We start from the raw sequence: 19353 nt of genomic DNA, 5'->3' as shown, positions 1-19353 counted from the left end.
TGCTATTAACAAAAAATGTGAAATATACTCAATCAGATGAACAAGCAAACAGAAAAACATTGAATCACAGAAAGTACTTGCTCCGCTGGAACTCGAACCCAGATCTCTCACTTGCCGGGTGAGTGCGCTACCACTGCACCACAGAGTCCTTACTTTTTACGATTCAATTGTTTTGTATTTGGCTGTTTCTGTCCCATATCCATTTAAATAACCAAACTGTCACATGATCGGAAGACCAAATACCTGTCAAACGACTTTTATTGGCATTCATTTACATTTGTATAAATGATAATAGCCTAATTTAATTTCAATAAACATTGAACCACAGAAAGTACTTGGCAGAGCGGAGGCGCTCGAACCTGGATCGCTCACTTGCTGGGAGAGTGAGATCCGGGTTCGAGTCCCGGGCGGAGCAAATTCTTTTTGTGATTCAATGTTTATATGCAAAAATTATATTCTACTTTACATCCTTTTGACTTTAAAAAATTCCAAATAAACCACCGTTGTTTCGAATACACCATTAGCTTTAATACGACTACCATCATAATGGAGGTGCGATGACTAATGACCTGAGTCAATGATGGATGTAGATCAAGATGGCAGTGACAGATACCTTCCTGTCGTTCCAAGGTAGGTCAATACCTTACAAGGCACACCCACACCTCTTATACCATTACCTAAAATAAGGTAAAACATTTTATGTTAGCAAGTAGATTACATTGTTCTGTCTACATGGTAGGAGTACGCTACAACATGTGTTGCGTAACAGTTTCCGCTGATGTTACATGCAAACTTTCAAGTCTACAGCTCGTTTCGTTCTCAAGATGTTCTGCGGACAGATAGACGATCGTACAGTAAAGGAATGTTAAATCCCTCGGAAGGCAGTTGAGATATTATGCCAACCTTCTAAGTGAGAGGCTTAAATGACGTCAAGCCAATTCCCATAAATGAACTTCCACCATCACCGAACTTGATGTTCTTTACATGAAAAGGAAACTTTATTCAAACCTGCATTTCAAATTTATGAACATATTATCGTGGGGACAGACAGACTTCGCTAACCCTCAGACAACAAGGAATATAGATTGTTATGAACAAAAAATATAAAATATACTCAATCAGATGAACAAGTTGATTGAAATTTCGCCAGTTGTTTCTTCTTGGAATCAAATTGATAATGTACTTACGAATAAACACCGAATTTTGATATAAATATGAACTTTCAATAGTATAAAACAGCCATGTTATTTAAGTTTTTATTACACCTTCAAGTAAAATTAACATCGCGGTGAGAATACTGATATAGCAGATATTTCCAACACCAGAATACTCTATGTTGGAATGTTGCCATCGTCACCAACCGCACGAAAAAAACTGCCTATGACCTAGTTTTCCGTCACCCTTATACAAGGAGGGGCAGAGAGACGATAATGGGGCTGTGATTGTGCAAGTTTCGTTCACTTAAAAAAAAATTAATTCGATAGTAATTTCGTAAATTGTAATCCAGATTTTCCATGTAGCAACTTCTACGTAAATTCACAGTTCACAAAAAACTTTATTTTTCAAATATTTTACAAAAAATACAATCCCATGTGCTATACAAATCACGTGTGGTAGAGAAAAACAATTTCTTTTTTAATATATGGGCATTATATACTACAATATACAAAGCCTATCCAGTCATCTTTTGGCAGAGGGTGAACTTAAATTTAAATAATTAACGTGTTTCAAAATTTTTAGATATTATAAATAAATAAATCATTACATAAATCAAACAAAACCAATTAATAGGAAAATGCTTAAAAATTTAAGGACCACTTAGACAGATTTACAATATGCTATATATCAGCAATACATGATTAAATACAAAAATGAATCAAACTGTAACAAATTTATTTAACAACAATTTCAACAAATATAGCTTGGCAGTATACATTTAATATTAAAATTCGTTTAGAACATAATAACAATTATTAGTAATGTGATAAATCAATATTCAGATAGTGGTACAAATTTAACAAATCCAAGGTCTACCAAGTTCAATAGAAATTCAAAAAAATAGGATTAGTATAAAATATATATATACAACAGTAACAAATGCAACAATATATAGATCTAACAAACAATTTCAACAATAACAGCTCAATAGTAGACATATGATAACAAACTCTTAAATACATAACAATTTTTAAACTATGTGATAAACTATTGATATTTTGTATACTATAACTACAAAGTGTTACTTTTCATAACAACGCAATTACTTCTGCAGGTATGTAATATAATAAACACTTGAAATGTGTTACGTGTATTTGTAAAATTGTTTATCTGATATGCCCTTTTGTATTCTACAAGGTTACTCTATTCCACAACTCATATTTTATTGACCATAACACATATATCAAAATATATCTTCAAATATAATGAAGTAAAGTCTATTGATTTAGTAAACATATGTGTTCTTTATGTGTTGTTAGATTATCTTCTATGAACGATGGAAAACGTAAAATATGTGTCATTTATTCGAGCGCCCTTGTGTTGATCAGGCAAAATGCAGGTGTCAAGCATGTACTCTGATTTTTATACAGCATAGCAGTTCTGTATGCATCTCCGCAGTTAATATTAATATTGAACTTCTGATCTAGAACCTTACCACGAAATGAATGAACTATGTGTTAATAAGTGTATTGTGTTAATAAGTGCTTCTCGTGTATTCATTTTTCCAAAATCTTAGAATTATGATTTTGAATTCTTAAAACGTCATTATATACCTCAAAACAAAACTTCGTTTTGTAACACAAAAATTTGTGTATTAATTTAACAAAATTTAGAACGTAACAGTAATGGTATTATTTTAACTTTAAATTCTTAAACGTTTTAATTTTTAACGTTTTGAACTCGTTTTTAGAAAATTACTTATAACTCCTTATAGTAATATAATACTTGTGTTTGAGTTACACCTTAATTTTTAAATACATATTTTACCATACAGATTTCACAGATAATACGTCAAGAAGAGTTAAAGGGTTTTTAAGGTAGTTTTAAGGAGTTTGTTTTTATAACATTTATTTTTAAATATTGAATATAGTGAATCCCGAATATGTTGTTTTCTCACCGTAATATTTTATTAATCCAAACACTGTATTTCACTAGTAATTGTACTTCCTCGTCCTTATTCGTAAAAATATAACCATGCCAAATCAAATAAAGCTCATAGCACATTTTGGTAATATTTCTGTGTTTATTGACATTTGAGTATTTTTCCAGGTGGGATTTTCATATTCTACGTGATTTTCTATGGGGCCCTCGCAGTTTTCTTCGCCATCTGCATGAAGTTCCTGATGATGACGATCGACGATCATTACCCCAAATGGCAACTTGATAGTTCTATCATCGGCACTAATCCAGGTATGCATTATCCTTATCCTAATTTTATATTTATATTTACTGCTAATTCACAACTGTGTGCTAGAGAAAAGAATTAGTTGTGTGATTAATTCTAGGAAAATTACAACTGAGATAAAACAGAGCATCAACAGTTCGATCTGAACTCTGAATAAGATATTAAGTGCATAAGTGGAGAGATTGCATTAAGCCAATGGATTATTTATCATTAGTTGAAACTTTATTTGAATTATGCTTACTTAAATTATCTTCAACACGTGTTTTTAACAATATTTTATCAATTCAAAATTCTAATAATAGTCGAACAACTTATAACACTCACTTGCAAGATAATACTTATATTAATTGTAGAAATGAAAATAACCATCATCATCGTCATCTCGTGTAGTAAAAAAAACCATTGAGCCAGTTTTCCTAGTAACCGAACTCCAATAAACTTTCCTGGTCATCGTATCTTGTTTCTGTTTTTTTTTTTTTTTTTTTTTTTATTTCTTTTTGTTCTTAATTTTTGTATGTATTAATACATCCCCCACTGAAGAAGAGCATAGATTCAAATCCTCGAAACGTTGTGTTGTACCTTTTATAACTATAACGATGGCAAATGTCCGAAATCCTGTTATCCTTTGTCCCTGGTTCCCCTGTTTTCTTTTTTCTCAATTTCAACCTCGCAACCACAATAAGACATATCTGGTGTAAAGCAAGCGTTTGATATTCGAAAACCCTCCCTTTCATGCATTTCCTTCTGACTTTTAAGCCGCTGGGGTTACTACATACAGTACACTGATACACGTAGGATTACAGTGAGGTTAAGTTCAATAAGGTTAGTGTTAAAACTTGTAACTGGTAGGTACAATCGAACTTTGAAAATTAATTATTAATGCATTTTTTCAATAGTTAAAATATTCATAAATCCGTACGAATTTCAAAATTTAATCCTGTCACCATCAACAGTATTATAAATATTAGTTTAAATATTGTCTTTACATTTTAAAGCAACTTATGTATCTAGTAAATGGGTTATGTTGTAATAAATTAATTTTTATAAGCATTTGACTAGCAGTAACTCACTTCCATGGCTTCGCAAGCAATTTCATAAAAAAAAGAACAGGAACACAATGGGAATATTCTTTTGAAATGGTTTTACTTACAATCCTGAGATGGAATAGTCACTGAAAGATATTCAACTCTTTATTCATTTTATTTTTTTAATTTTGTTTAAAGATGGGGATCTGAAGTTGGAGAGTAACTATTTTTCTCAAATTACTCGAATTTCTCTCGAACATTTGATAATATTTAACTGAAAAACTCCTACGGTTTCAGTTACAATGGTACTATTTTAGGCCAGTGCGGAGAAATTTTTGTCTAAAGGGAAACTGTAGTTGAAATCTTTAACTTTTCAGTTAACACACTTACATGTGTAATAAATGATAGCATTTTACTGTTGTTAAATAAAATCACAATAAAAACTGACTCAGGCAAAGAAAAGCTCCAACACGTAACATGACATTTGTAAAGTGTAACTGACTTTGACAGATGAATAAGTACACAAATTTACTGTCACCTGTTTAAATGTGTATACATTATTATACTTATTATTCTTGACTTTTACAGGTGATTATAAAATACATTTACTATTTACTGATCAAGCCGACATGGAGGTTTCAATGCCAGTGGGGAGTAGAATAGAGAAACAGGCCTATATTTTAAACAGGGATTCTATGAATGTCCATGTAAAATTTCGGTAACATTTAAAACATTAAACATAAAACATTTACATTTTTGCTATTTATACTCAGTACACTTGTTCTTCCTAATTTCATTTCCATTGCAAGATCATAAAATTCCTGATTGAAAAAATATTAATAACGAATCTACAAGGGTCATCCAATAAGTAACGAGACAAATTACTATTGCTCAAAAACGGTTTGCTTAATCAGTACAAAATGTTGGTCTTCAAAATAGTCCCCAGCAACACCTATACACTTTTCCCATATATCTGCTAATTTGTAAATGCTCTTGGCATAAAATTCTTTGGGTTGAACTCAAAACCACTTTTGCACCTCATGTTTTGACCTATTCATTGGATTGAAAATGTATCCCTCGTAGACCCTCTTTAAGGGGTCCAAACAGATATAAGTCTGATGGAGCGTAGTCAGGGCTGTAGGGAGGACGTTTCTGAAGTTCTTTCGTCAGCTGTGCTGTATGTGGAAGGGCGCTGTCGTGAAGCAAAATCACGCCTTCAGCAAAGAGCCTGCGGCATTCCGTTGAAATGGCAGGTCTTATCTTATTTCCAGCATATCACTGCAGTACTAGCCGTTGATTTTTCTTTGGCCTGCAAGAAAATCACAATAAATTCACTCCTGAAAATTCCAGAATGCTGTAAGCATGACTTTACCGGCAGATGGGTCATGAATGTTTTGTGAGTGGGAGAAGTCGTTTGCTCCCACTCAACGCTCTGTCGTTTTTATTCTGGTTCATTCATTGTGATGGATCCATCTTTCATCACACGTTACAATTCTTTTCAAAAACCTTCTCTTTTAGTCAAATATCGAGTTTCAACTGTCGACTGATCTGAAGCCGGGTGTCTTTGACAGTGTCCGTGACATGTTGGGTCACCAATCTCGCACAGGGTTTCCTGTACTGCAGCTCCTTGATATTAATTTTATAGACAATTGTAACACTCACGTTTATGTTTACACTTAAATTTCAACGGTGATAACCTATTGTTCCGAATCAACGCGTCAATCCGAGATTCGAGAGAGAAAGTCCCAAATTCGACCGGTTGCTCGTTCGGAACTTTTGTTCGGCCACTTTAAAAACTGTTCTATCAATTTTTAAACATTCGATTAATTCAAACAATGTCCCTGTAAACCTTTAACATCCTTTCTTGGATTTTACAACCTTTCTCACCTTCCGCGACTAAAACTTTGATCACGGTACGTTGCTCTTCCACGGAGCACTTAACAAGTGGCCTCGCTGTTATTAACTGAGTAATTGAGGTTATGTTTTGAAAATATCATAGAACAGCTGATAAACAAGGTTGCCAACTTTATGTCCTGGAAGTTTCGTATGAATCAATTCAGCCGTTTTACATTAATTTGTCTCGTTACTTATTGAATGACCCTCGTATGTATTTCTGTTGTAATTTTTATGTTTCATTTGCCTAGGCATGGGTTACAGACCAATGGCTGTGGAGATAGAGAAAGGTTCGCTCATCTGGTACAGTGCGTCCAACTCGTCCAATGTCGACACTTGGGTGCATTCGCTCAACAACTTCCTCGACCGTAAGATGGTTTTGATTTCTCATAATAAAGCGTTTTGTTTGAAGTGTTTAAGTAATTTAATTGATCTAACTAGCCTGTGCGGTTTTTAGTATAATTTAGTAAAATGTTACATACTATATCGATAGCCTTTACAAAATAAAACACAATAGGTGCTAGTTGACATCAAAAGAGTCTTTTGTTATTTGGGCTGCAGTTTATTTATTATGTTATCTCCCTTGGATTTAGATGAGTTTGATGTTTAATTACTTAGTTGTATTGTACATCGATAACAGATGTAGATAATAATCATTACGTAACCACTTCAGGAATGACACTTTTCAAAATTTCAAAAAATACTGATGTTTTTTTAAATATATATACATTTAATAAACAAAGAAAAAGAAGCAAATTAATGTATTTTCTTATATTTTTTATTTAATAGTAGAAAAAATAAAATGTACCCAATTGGACACAAATCCCAGATCTAACTTCGAACTTTTGTTGTAATTAAGGTCCACATTCGACATGCGGTTCATGTTGGGCATATTAATATCCATTGTTTTCATATGTTTTATTAATGAAATAAATTTGTATTACATACCAATAAACATTAGTAAACACTACATGTTACTATAGAAACCTGCCAGCTAGTGAGTCTAAAAATCCCCAATCAATCAATATAAAAGCCCAAATGGGGAATTTGATTCTATGACCAATTTGGGCTTTGATCCCTAATGGGCACGGGTAATAAATTCAATGTCATTTTTATAATTACTTTTGATAGCTCCACAAAATAAAGTAAAAAGCATCAGGAGAAAACTTCCTGTCTTATACTCACATAATCTTATACTCACATAAAAATGTATCTAATAGGCTACATGTTCAATATTGAAGATTCACACATTTAAGGCACAACGTGGAGACTCACAATCAGCTGTTACACTTAACTGAAAAATACTACAGTAATAATAACAAACCGTGTTGCCAACTTATAAGCTGTTACTGGACCCATCTGTTTCTTTATTTCAGATGTGGACCAAAATGTTTTTTTAATTAAATTTTAAAGTCAATGTGCCCAAATGGCCCGTTATCTATAAAGAGATCTATAAGATTGTTCACATTAAAATTATTAGATAAAACTAACATAATTTGTAATGTGAGGTATTTAAACAGCCAAGAACGTAGGCAAGAAAAGTTTGGAGGAGAGGTCAATTGTTATGTTCCAAAAGTGGACAGAAAGTAAGGGCCCATTTTGTTTCTTAAAAATTCCTTGACCGGTATATGTATTGAGAGCGATCTTTCAGCATTGCATGTCAGTAATACTGAATTATTTAAATAATAATTATCGTTTATTAAAAGTAATTGAAACAATTGAAAATAGGGGGGTCCGGACCCCTTAGACTCCTTCGCTGGCTACGTCCTTGCAACAGAATATTTTATGGTTTACAAAACTATTTATCCATTACATTCTTGAAATGTTTCGGCCCCATTGTGAAGAGCCATCTTCACAGGTCAACAGGTGTCAAACCGTGTAAAAGACTTTAAGAATGTATTCTTCAATAATTTATCCTAATGTGTGGTTTTTCAGCCTACAACAACAGTCGTATCTTGCCGGGCGCAGGGCAAAATCAGCAGATTTGTGACTTCGACCGACCCCCGGCCCCGGGCAAGGTGTGCGCCGTGGAAATCAACAGCAAGGCATGGGGTCCCTGCACCTTCCACACCAACTACAGTTTCCCCCAAGCCAGCCCGTGCATCTTCCTCAAGCTCAATAGGGTACGTGATCCGGCTAAAATGCCCCTTAATAAAATAGTATACTAATAATCTACCTGTTAGTATTTTGAAGTAACTATTTCTTTAGGTGGGCTATGTATGTATGTTTTACACGAGGGAAAAACTTTCGTTTTGCGTTAAGGAACGTAACATCACGCATGTTCGCTTTGTAGCCGCTAGGGACGGTACTATCGCGGGCATTTTGATAACAGGCCGAGCGTTTCTCTATTCAGTGGCTATCCAGCCGTGTTAGTGACAGGTTTTTGTCGTTCCTTGTTAAAGTGAATACTTCTTTTGGCAGGCTATAAATGTATGTTTAAAGGATTAAAAATATTAAGGATTAAAATTAATTAGATATTTTGTAGCTCACAAAGCCGAAATGCAATTTAATCCTGGAAGAATATTAGTGTTTCTGTTGATTATAATTAATTATAACCTTTACTCAATGACATTGGGCCTTACCTTACATTCACTTAAAAATACATTACGTAAAAACAGACTTTAATACAAAATTTGCTGCAGAAACGTCAGATCTATTAATTGAATTTTCCGTTAATTTTAACAATGTCAACGATAAAAACATAAGGACAACCAGATGTGGAATAACAACAGATAATATGTTTAGAAGATATTTGGCAAGATTTTATTCCAGAATTTTTATTTTTTATTTCAGTTATTATAAACCCCTAATTTCATTTTTAGAATATAATGGCTATGGAAATGAAGTATTTATTTCTGATATAGGTAGACGATTGTTGTGAAAATAATACTGATAAAATTGCATAAACTAAAATAAACGATAACAATGAAAATGTATAAATATTTATTACTTTAATATTTATATTTCAGTAATCAGTAATGTATGAAAAATTAAAAATACTACAAATATTTGTATATAAACTATGCTACATTTTTATTTAAAAACATTTAGTGTCTCATGTGATTTTAAAATATTAAAAAAATTACCGTAGAATAATTCAGAAACGTACCTTTTCAAGATATATATTCACGACACGTAGGTTCAAAACGCGACTGCCTTTCCATAATTTGAAATGTCGGGTATATTCTTCCCCTTCTGATGAGACTTTCACTTATTGGTTTACTGGTTTACTTTGTGGACAACTATCGAGGGATACAAATATTGCTCGTAAGATCCGGCCTGACTCTTATGTTAACTACTGGAGTGAAATTTACCGCAGCAATGACCGTCGTCAATAAGCAATCTCGTTTATTTTCAGTTAAAACCATTTCCCTAACACGTTATATTCAAAATACTAAACCGATAGATGCAATAATTTACGTATAGTATACTTTGTGATTCAAAAATGGCGTACAGGAACAAACGAGCAAGGTTAACAAAACAATAAAGTTTATCTTGTAGGAACTCGTATATGCAATGTTTTAGGAATAGCCCTACGTTTGTGCCTTTTAGTTCTTGCATGTGCGACATTTCATCACATTCAACACTATGGATAAAGTTACTCAAATATTATTTTACCGAACGCTAGGTGTTGGTTATGTCCCTGATCAAAATGAATGTTATTTTCATTTGGCCGTTAATGTCCTACGACTTGAACTTTTAATGCGGATATTTTATATTGTTATGATCTGCACTATCTCGCAATACAAAATAGGTTTCCTTGTCTTGTCTAATGTTTGTACAGATAATGGAAATTTTGAATTTCTGAGTGTATCGTAGTTTTTTAGATTACAATCCAACACCGCTATCAGGTTTCTTCTCAATTTGTGTCAATTTGTATTCTAAATATATTTATTCCAGTGAATTAGTTCGTGGTATAGATAACATTTTTTTCATTTTCTGCGTTGTATTCGTGATGGAAGAGGTAAGATTTAGTAGTGAAACATTTTTTAATATGTCCATAAAATGATTCATCTTCACTACTAATAGCTAACGTTTGTCTGTACGGGATATTTTGACTACATGTAAAAGGAATACTTTTTTTAGCTTTAATGTATATTTCAGTTTTACAGCGAATAATCAGCAGTTGTTACCTGAAAAACTTATACTCATAAACTTAGAACTAAAGGATTTTTGGATTACTTTTAGTGAATTCTCTCTTGGAATTGATAACGTATCATGTTTTCAGTCTATCATAGCTTATACTGCGATATTGAAGTATTTAATCGCAAACCTACAAATACATCCCACAAACAAGTACTATTCAATGGCGTTATTACTTATTCATCTTCTAATAGTTGAGTGTTTATTGTTATGTAATGTATAATCATGTACATAGTCACAATGCAAGTTGATGTTGTAGATATATGGGTGGCAGCCAGAGCTGTACAACGACGTCAAATCTCTGCCCAGTGATATGCCCGAGGATCTCAAGAAGCACATCAACAATACTGATAAGAAGCATGTAAGTTCTGATATGTCTCATCATCAAGAAATAACTGTTAGTTCTAAATAGTAACTTTGTCACAACTGGTATACCAGGCTAGCCAATATACTTCATTCATATATTTCCAATCTGAAATATTTTAGATGGCATTGAAGAAATATACAATAATTGGATAAATTCCCGCAGAGAATACGGATCTGTATGTGGGAATTGAGTCCCGCAGACAATCAATTGCATCACAGCCCACATACAAAAGAACCCAAGAAAGGATATGATGAGTTATTACTATTCTAATATTTAAATTAATATATACATAAATAGGGTAAAAAACAGTATCGGTAATAAAAGGAAAGTAATGATAATACGGAATGATGTTAATAATACAGCAGAATATACAAGGCCAAATGTGTCATGTTGTAGATTGTCTTTGTTAAGCAGTGAGTGGATATATTACTTTAAGTTTATTATAGAACGAGATATGAACGTGCATGGTATTAATAGTAGGCCTTTGCAGAGATTAAAAATGTCTCTGAATTGGTCAATATGTAATTGTGCTCAATATGTCTCTATCTATGTCGATTGTGTCCTTAGTCGATATATTTGTTTAACCAAGATTAATATTAATTTGTTTAGAGTTGTTTTTGACGATGGAAGGTTTGAAAGGACAACAGGATTTCGGATATTTGCCATCGTTATAAGTTACAAAACGCATAATACAAAGATTCGAGGCATGGATCAAGAAAGATCCTTAAAGAAAAGAAAGAATAACAGATTCTTTATTTTTTATATAATAATACTTGCCCCACCTAACGAATAGGATAGATTCCAACCGTCGAAACGTTGTGTTATACCTTTTGTAACATATAACGATCGCACATGTCCAAATCCTATATTACTTTTAAGTTTAATCATGTTTCAGCCTTTCTTTGGCTAGTTATTGGTGATCGAAAATTTTTTAAGGGATTCATGTAAACGATGTATTTGAAAACTTTATGAAATAAAAAATGTGCTATAATCAAAAACGTAGGAAATTCTGTAACACTTTCATCTGGGTCCATAAATAACGAAGTTCTGATTTCTTTTACAATTTGAATGGCCACCTTATTGGAAAAAAATGGCGTATCAAGATACCCAACGTACTTAGCCGAGATATTTATAAAGTTAGTTTTTTCCAAGTTTAAAATTGTTTTGGCACTTTTGGGACAAGCCCTGTTGAATAGCGTAATGCTTGAAATAATTGTCAGTAATTGGCCGACGGTTCAATAGGCCGATTGTGCATACAAAATCTACGTAATACTGACCTATGTTCTACTTATAGTATTATTTGAAGGCGTTAGTCAGTATTGGCAGTAGTCCTCTGTAAACCGTTAATTATCAACGATTTATTTGCAAGTACATCACTCGCTTTAGTACCCAATAGTTCCTAAATTTCTTAAATTAAATTTTACATTTTATTTTAACTTTCAATTTTAGACATCAGAAAAAACCAAATCCGATCAACATTTTGTCAAAACATATTTTTTAAACCATTAGAATCTTGAGATATTTCAGCTCATCTGTGGAGAGCCAACTTCACTCAAGAGATGTTTAATTTCAGTTTAACTCACTTGAGTGAATATGGCTCTCCAATTCGAGGCCGGAATATCTTGATTATAATTGTGTTAGAAATGTTCTAACACAGTTTGGAGTGGATTTCCCTCATTTTTCACTCGTTTATGGCTTATTCGTATTTTATCACTGAAGGAATGTGTTGCCCCTGCTTGAGATCGAAACCAATTTTACAGAAAATGACTCATTGAAAAGTAAAGATTTCTTAGAAAAGCATCTTTCTCCTTTCCTAGTTTTCAATTAGTAACCTTGAATCTCATTGTGAAATCCCATCTACAAATATTATAATTTTTCTGAACTCATATTTAAGTCATTAAAAAAATCTACAAATAATCGTTTCAAATACGGACAGTACAGTACGTATGTCCGAAAAGAAACTAATTTCTCTTCCTCTCACCGCTTATTAGACTAAACGTCAAATCCTTTACTATAGCCTAGTCCATGTTTTTTATTAAGCTGAAATATTTTAATTATTTTTAAAGTTAACTAGGTATTTTTCTATTTTTTATAGGACAATGGCTGACTCGAAGAAATGTAAAACAAAACTACAATTAATGATTGATTCGAAATGATCAAGGTATCCAAGGACTAATTCTAGCTCTGATTCTCAGATGTCTGATCAGATTTGAATAGAAGAGTAAACTAAAATAATCTATTAGTTTGTCAATTAATTACCCTTATTAGCTATCGTAAGGTATACTGGTGAACATTTGCCAGTAGCCAGGGAAGGTTACACCAATAATAAACTATTGTCTTCATAACAGAATAAAATAGTCCTACAAATTATCATAAGGTAACTTGGTAAAGGTTTGCCAGTAGCCAGGGAAGGTTACACCAATAATAAACTTTTGTCTTCATAACAGAATAAAATAGTCCTACAAATTATCATAAGGTAACTTGGTAAAGGTTTGCCAGTAGCCAGGGAAGGTTACACCAGTAGTAAACTGTTGTCTTGTGACAGAGGAACATGGTCTGGGTGAGTTGCTCTGGAGAGGCGCCCAACGATCGAGAGAACATAGGAGAGATCGAAATCTACCCTCGGCCTGGGTTTCCTAGCTACTACTACCCCTACCAGAACATCAAGGGCTATTTAAGTCCCATTGTGGCTGTTCACTTCAAGCGGCCAAAGCGTAAGTTTTCCCTTTCCCCAGTAAACATGTATGAATATTTATATTATAAGAATTGATTTGTATACTGTACTAAAGATGCCAATCTGACTACATTCGATTAGTACTGCTGGATTTTTATAGTTTCTAATTTATTTCTATCAAAGAATGAAATCATTAGACTTAGTGGTGTTAATGAAGTACAGAAGCAAATGTAAGAGGTACTGTGGATGTATCGAAAGTAATGAATTGCATTCTTTACCTGTAAATTTGGTAACTTCCAAGGGAAACCTAAATACACTATCCAAATATCATTATTACAATGTCCAAACATTTTTTTAACTCTCTTAATATTAAATAAATATTTGATTGTTATAAACGTCAAAATTAAATACGATATTTAACAATGGTGTTTTAATATTTAAACATCTTTAATTGGCAATTTCTTCAGGATTACACAAATTTTACCTATCATCAAGACCTTTTTAATGGTATTCCTCTTCTCCAATACTTACATTAAAGATTGTTCACCGACTTCTCAGAGGCCACCTCCTAAAGAAGTATACGGGTGGAATCCTGATAGTTGAAAATCAAGATGAATTGTTAATATACAGAGTTTAAAGTTTACCAATTTTAATCGCTATCAAATTATCAAGTGCCATACCTAATTTACAACTTGTACTCGAAGTATAATTGAAAAATATTCCATAACCATAATCTATGCAGATTGTGAAGTTATTTCCACTCTCAAACACATATTGCGGTTTGCGGTTAAGATTATCTTTTGCGATTAAGCACTAAAACTAACCACGCAGATATTTCCGTTGTGAATAAACCATGAAAATTTTAACTATGTAGATTGAAAAGAGTGATTTGGAGAAAGAGTACGGACCCAAACTATGCACTTAAACAGTAGACAGATTGTCAATATTACAATATCGTACAAATCCCTGGAATAAATAAATGTAGCCTAATTAGATGTGAAATTCTAAAACTAATTGATTGTTGTAACATTTACTTTACCACAGCCTGTGGTGACTTAATATCAAAGGCAGCCTAAACATCATTATTTTTGGCTTATTTAAAAAAAGAAGTACAGTATATTTCAAATATGTGATTTTGGAGCAATTCAGAAAAGTATCAATGAAACAATATACAATATTTATCCACATATCTAGGAGTAAATTAATATTTTGAATTATATGCATCTTTACGTATATTGCCTATGTAATTTTGTGATGCCGAAAATGGGCGAAAACAGACCAACACAGCCAGCATAAATCGGTTCGTGAAGCGGACAGAGGTGTCCCTTATAATTATAGGTAAATCGCTTAAAAAAAGATCCTGGGCGATTTTATTCACGCAGGGTGGGGTAAATACCCTTCCACCGCTGTGATGCCGCCCTCTCCCAGAATCCCCACCACTGCTCGGCAATCGCCCGCTTGCTCTATCCCCTGACCTGGCCACTGCCACTTAAAAGGCTAACCTTACACCAAAACTGAAGGTTCCTGAATACGTCTATGACTACATTAGTCTGTTAAATTAATATTTTACGCTTGTATACAGACAAAAATGCAACATACTTATAGAATAGATAAATAGCTGCAGTGTAAACAAAATGGCGCGAGCGAGACCCGATCCACACAGCTGATAAAACAGAGATGATGAGATGCTTGTCCCACTCCCCACCACTGGAGGAGGACCCCTCCTGCGCGTGGCTGCTCAGATATTTGCTTCTGCGCAGGTTTCTTTGCGAGCGGTTTATCTATAAACTACATCTGAAGTATAGACTAAGTTGAGGACTGATGGAAATGTTTGTTACAGTTCATATCCTGATCAACGTAGAATGCCGGGCCTGGGCTAAGAACATCTTTTACAAGAGAAGTCTTCAGAACAGGGAGGGTTCGGTGCATTTCGAACTGCTCGTCGACTGAGAACCTCCCCACAGCCGTGATCTGGCAATGTGATCACTGCATTATTGTATCTATGTCCGGTGTTCCTGTTGTTCATACAAATCCTCCCATCTTCAATATGCTCCAGTCTTACAGAAACACGTTTACCTTTTTAATAATTTATTACAACTTTTACAACAGGAATTGGCTTTACCATGTAGCCTACTCGGTAAAGGAGCTTTCCTACTGAATTGTATTGCTATGAATTAATTATAGCAAATTACTCAGTTTTCATTTTTATATAACCTAAGAATATCACCTTTTCAGATACTGTACATTTATTGAATTTATGACACGTTTTTGCTAATACCTAAAAAGATCCCTTTCTTCGTTTCTCAAGTCTTCAATAACCCATAAATAATGCATTACAACTTTTATAAAAGGAGTTGGCTTTACCATGTACTCGGTAAAGGAACTTTTCTACTAAATTGTATTGCTATCAGTTAATTATAGCAAATTACTCAGTTTCATTTTTTATATAACCTAAGAATTTAATCTTTTCAGATACTGTACATTTATTTTATTCATGATATGTTTTCTCTAATACCTAAAAAGATTCCTTTTTTGCTTCTCAGGTATTTATTAGACCATAAATAATTCCAGTTTTAATAAAATGTAATATCTTGTAACGTGTCCTAAAAGCCAATTTATTAAATATTAGCTCTTGAATGCAGTAACCTTTGTTTTGTCAATTATATATCTAATGTTGCATAAGTGCCTTGGAAACCAAATCAAAGTTCTAGAAAAGTGGTGCAAGAAAGTGGCTTTCTTTAATGTTTAATTCATAAGCAGTTATGTACTTTTAAAACTACACACCTACGTCTGAAATTGCTAAAGCACTATTTAGTCCATAAATCTTAAATATTATGTTTTCTCCAAAGCTAAATTATTTATGATTTTAATAATATTAAAATCATAATAAAGATATTATCTTTGCACAACATGCTTTATTTAGTTGTCGTATTTTCAATATTTTGTTCCTTATGGCAGTACAATACTATAGGTAACATTATTTAAAAGTACAAAGTACTTGTACTTTTTTTATTTTAATTAATATTTTGATATGCTATAAACCCCAAGCCTACATTGTTTTCTATGTATGTTTTTTTATTTTTAACATTTAATCAGCGTAAATATTGTTCCTTGCTGGTTTGTAATATGCTAATAAAACTAACTACAAATAGATTTTTATAGATGTGGTTATTGATAAAGAGTTAAATTTGTACTTTTTCCAAATTAACACAGTAAAGCTAAAAATTGAGTGGAAACATTCTAATAACGGATTACATGGAACTCTCAAGAGCTTATGCAGGTTACGATTTCACGAACTTTGCTGCTACGGCCACTGCCACTTGCTCTATTTTGTTCTCATTTTCGTATCTGAAGTAAACATTTCCCTATAAACTAATGATTTACAACGATTTTATTAATAGAATTATTATATTGTATCTAAAATATAAAAAGATTAACTTTATGCACTTTAGTAACATGTTTAGGTTATTGTCAGTTTTATTATCAAACCTTCAGTAAAACAAAATATTATATTACATTTTAGTTCTTGACGGAATATGTTACACATTCAACGCTGTGGAGAAAGGACTAATTTATTATGTATATGCATTGTACAGGAAATAACTTTAAACCAGAATACCAAGATTTTTTAGTTCCAAATAAATATATTTGAGTTATTTCAAGGTTCGTTATCATGTTAATTTAAACAGTTATATAAATAACACTACAAATTTAACGACGATTTGGTATTTATGATCTTGTCTCCAATTATTATTAATTGTTACACTTTAATTATGGAATAATATAGTATTTCGTATTAAATACGAAGGACACTGTTTTGTATCAAAGAGAGTTACATATATTTTAACTTTATTTACCGTAATTAAAAATTGTTAACTATTTGCTTATGAAATCTAAGGCAAACCCATCAACAAAGAAAAGTATACATAAAGAACTCGTATTTACAGTTCTTGGGGTATTAGTTTAAGTTTTACTAGAGTATTCACTTGTGTTAGACTAGGATGAATGTGTGCCTTTCAATGTCGTTTCATACCTAATGTAGGTACGTACTGTAGAGAGATAGTGATGTCTACGGCCTTGTACTTCGGATACCAAAATGCATTTTTGTTTGTTTTGTATTAGATAATTTTTTTTTGTAGTTGTAGTAGATTGTTGCTTTTTTATGTACATATAGACTTAATAGAACGTTAATTTAGTGCTAAGCAGTGATATATTTGTTAGATCTTTCAAAATGTAGCTAAATATATAGACACGATGTTGTATATATTACAATTAAAAATTTTATTTGTTCAAATGTGTTTCAATTACCAAAAAACCAATACAAAATCCTTAATTTCCTTCTTTAAAACAAATCCAAATCCTTAACATTTATTATAGGCCAATTCCAACAATTATCTCAGTTACCTTAATTTAAAATATCAACATTGGATGTATTAATTGTATAATTAAAGTTAATATTTCATAACATTTTAAATTTATTGCTAATATATGTATTGGGATTGTAGCCTACATGTCTCATATTGAAAACTTCAGGCACATTTTACTTAGCTATTCTTCTATTCCAGATTTATTACTTTACATTGTATTGTTTTACTACGCACAATAAGCAGTATTTTGGTTCGTATATTTTACAAAATGTATATCTTAATAATTATAATAAGACTAACTATTCGATGCTACTTCCAAAATGTTTCTAAAATTGTTCCGTTTCATTTATATAAAACGTTTTCGATGACTTTTTGTTTTTCTTCCTAAAACATACTTGGTATTTTTAATAACAACATATAAAACCCATCTATACTTTGTTTACTAATATCGAATTATGGTTTTGATGTTTATTAAGTTATTGCTTCCACGTAGTACCACAAACTGATACGTGGACTATGCCTGCATCATTTTTGTTTGTAATTTAATAATTTTATAATATTTCTAACATTGATAATCTTACCTAGAATTGTTTTCTTTTTTGTACAATATGTCAAGCAGTACAGCTTGTTTTTAAATGTGTAGGAACATTTGTATTTTGATTTTTTAGTTAATTTTTTTCACACCTGTCCTCGACAGTTTCTGTAAATGTTTTAAAAGTTGTTTCTTTTTCTAAATAATATTTTATATGTTACAAATTAACAACTTAGTCATTTTTACAAAAATCATGTTTAACATATATTATTTTTATGTTCTGGAGCAAGTGGCAAATACTTGACATTAAAGTATTGTTTTATATCAATCGATTTAAGCCGCGCCCCATACTGAAAAGCTAAAATGACCCCAAGAACTAAAATGAAAATTCCAGGAGCATTAAAGGCTCCATATGGTGTTTTGAGGCAAAACAAGGCATCCAAGAGGCATAATCTGAGTTGTTTTCTCTATCAACAGATTACGTTTGAACTGCTGTCCAAGCGAAGGCTGAGTGTATCAAGTAAACAATTACTTCTTCCATACTCATAGTCTCACTACGTGGGACTGACCCGTGGCATCGATTTCGAGAGATATTTCTCGTAAAGCCGCTTCGCTACTTCAGAAAACATTAACTCAACTAGGCATTTTTGTTAGGTTTCGGCAATTGGCACGTCCCTACTCTAGTAGCAATGTAGCTGTCAATTTCCTTCATAATAAAATCACGTCTTATCTTGTGAAATCTCATGGGTTTATAGACGTCGAACCACATGAGACGAATGAAATTAGTAAAATACCATTGGATAATTTGCTCGGTAGCACAACCTCGAGTCCTTTGCCACCAGTACCTTTCTGAACAGAGAATGGGAGAGTACAATTTCCTTCCACCACAAGAAAATACGGAGCTTTTATCTCTTATTTCATGGGGGTATAGTGCAGTCATTGAAGCGAA

The 19353-nt window shown here is 32.5% G+C and overlaps 1 protein-coding gene across 1 annotated transcript in view; it reads left to right on the top strand.

Annotated features, from left to right (window-relative positions):
- Nucleotides 1-17799, top strand: part of LOC124364681 (sodium/potassium-transporting ATPase subunit beta-2-like) — a 61872-nt gene extending 44073 nt beyond the window's left edge. The window contains exons 2-7 of the mRNA XM_046820347.1: nt 3268-3408; nt 6573-6689; nt 8257-8444; nt 10724-10825; nt 13377-13545; nt 15346-17799. Of these exons, the coding sequence (XP_046676303.1) occupies nt 3268-3408; nt 6573-6689; nt 8257-8444; nt 10724-10825; nt 13377-13545; nt 15346-15455 (827 nt within the window). The 3' untranslated portion in view covers nt 15456-17799. The remainder of the gene's footprint in view (nt 1-3267; nt 3409-6572; nt 6690-8256; nt 8445-10723; nt 10826-13376; nt 13546-15345) is intronic.
- Nucleotides 17800-19353: the final 1554 nt, after the last annotated feature.

This window comes from Homalodisca vitripennis, chromosome 6 (genome assembly GCF_021130785.1).
Source record: "Homalodisca vitripennis isolate AUS2020 chromosome 6, UT_GWSS_2.1, whole genome shotgun sequence".
In the NCBI taxonomy this organism is placed as follows: domain Eukaryota; kingdom Metazoa; phylum Arthropoda; class Insecta; order Hemiptera; family Cicadellidae; genus Homalodisca; species Homalodisca vitripennis.
Note: the sequence above shows the minus strand (reverse complement) of the source record. Positions and strands in the feature narration are given on the sequence as shown.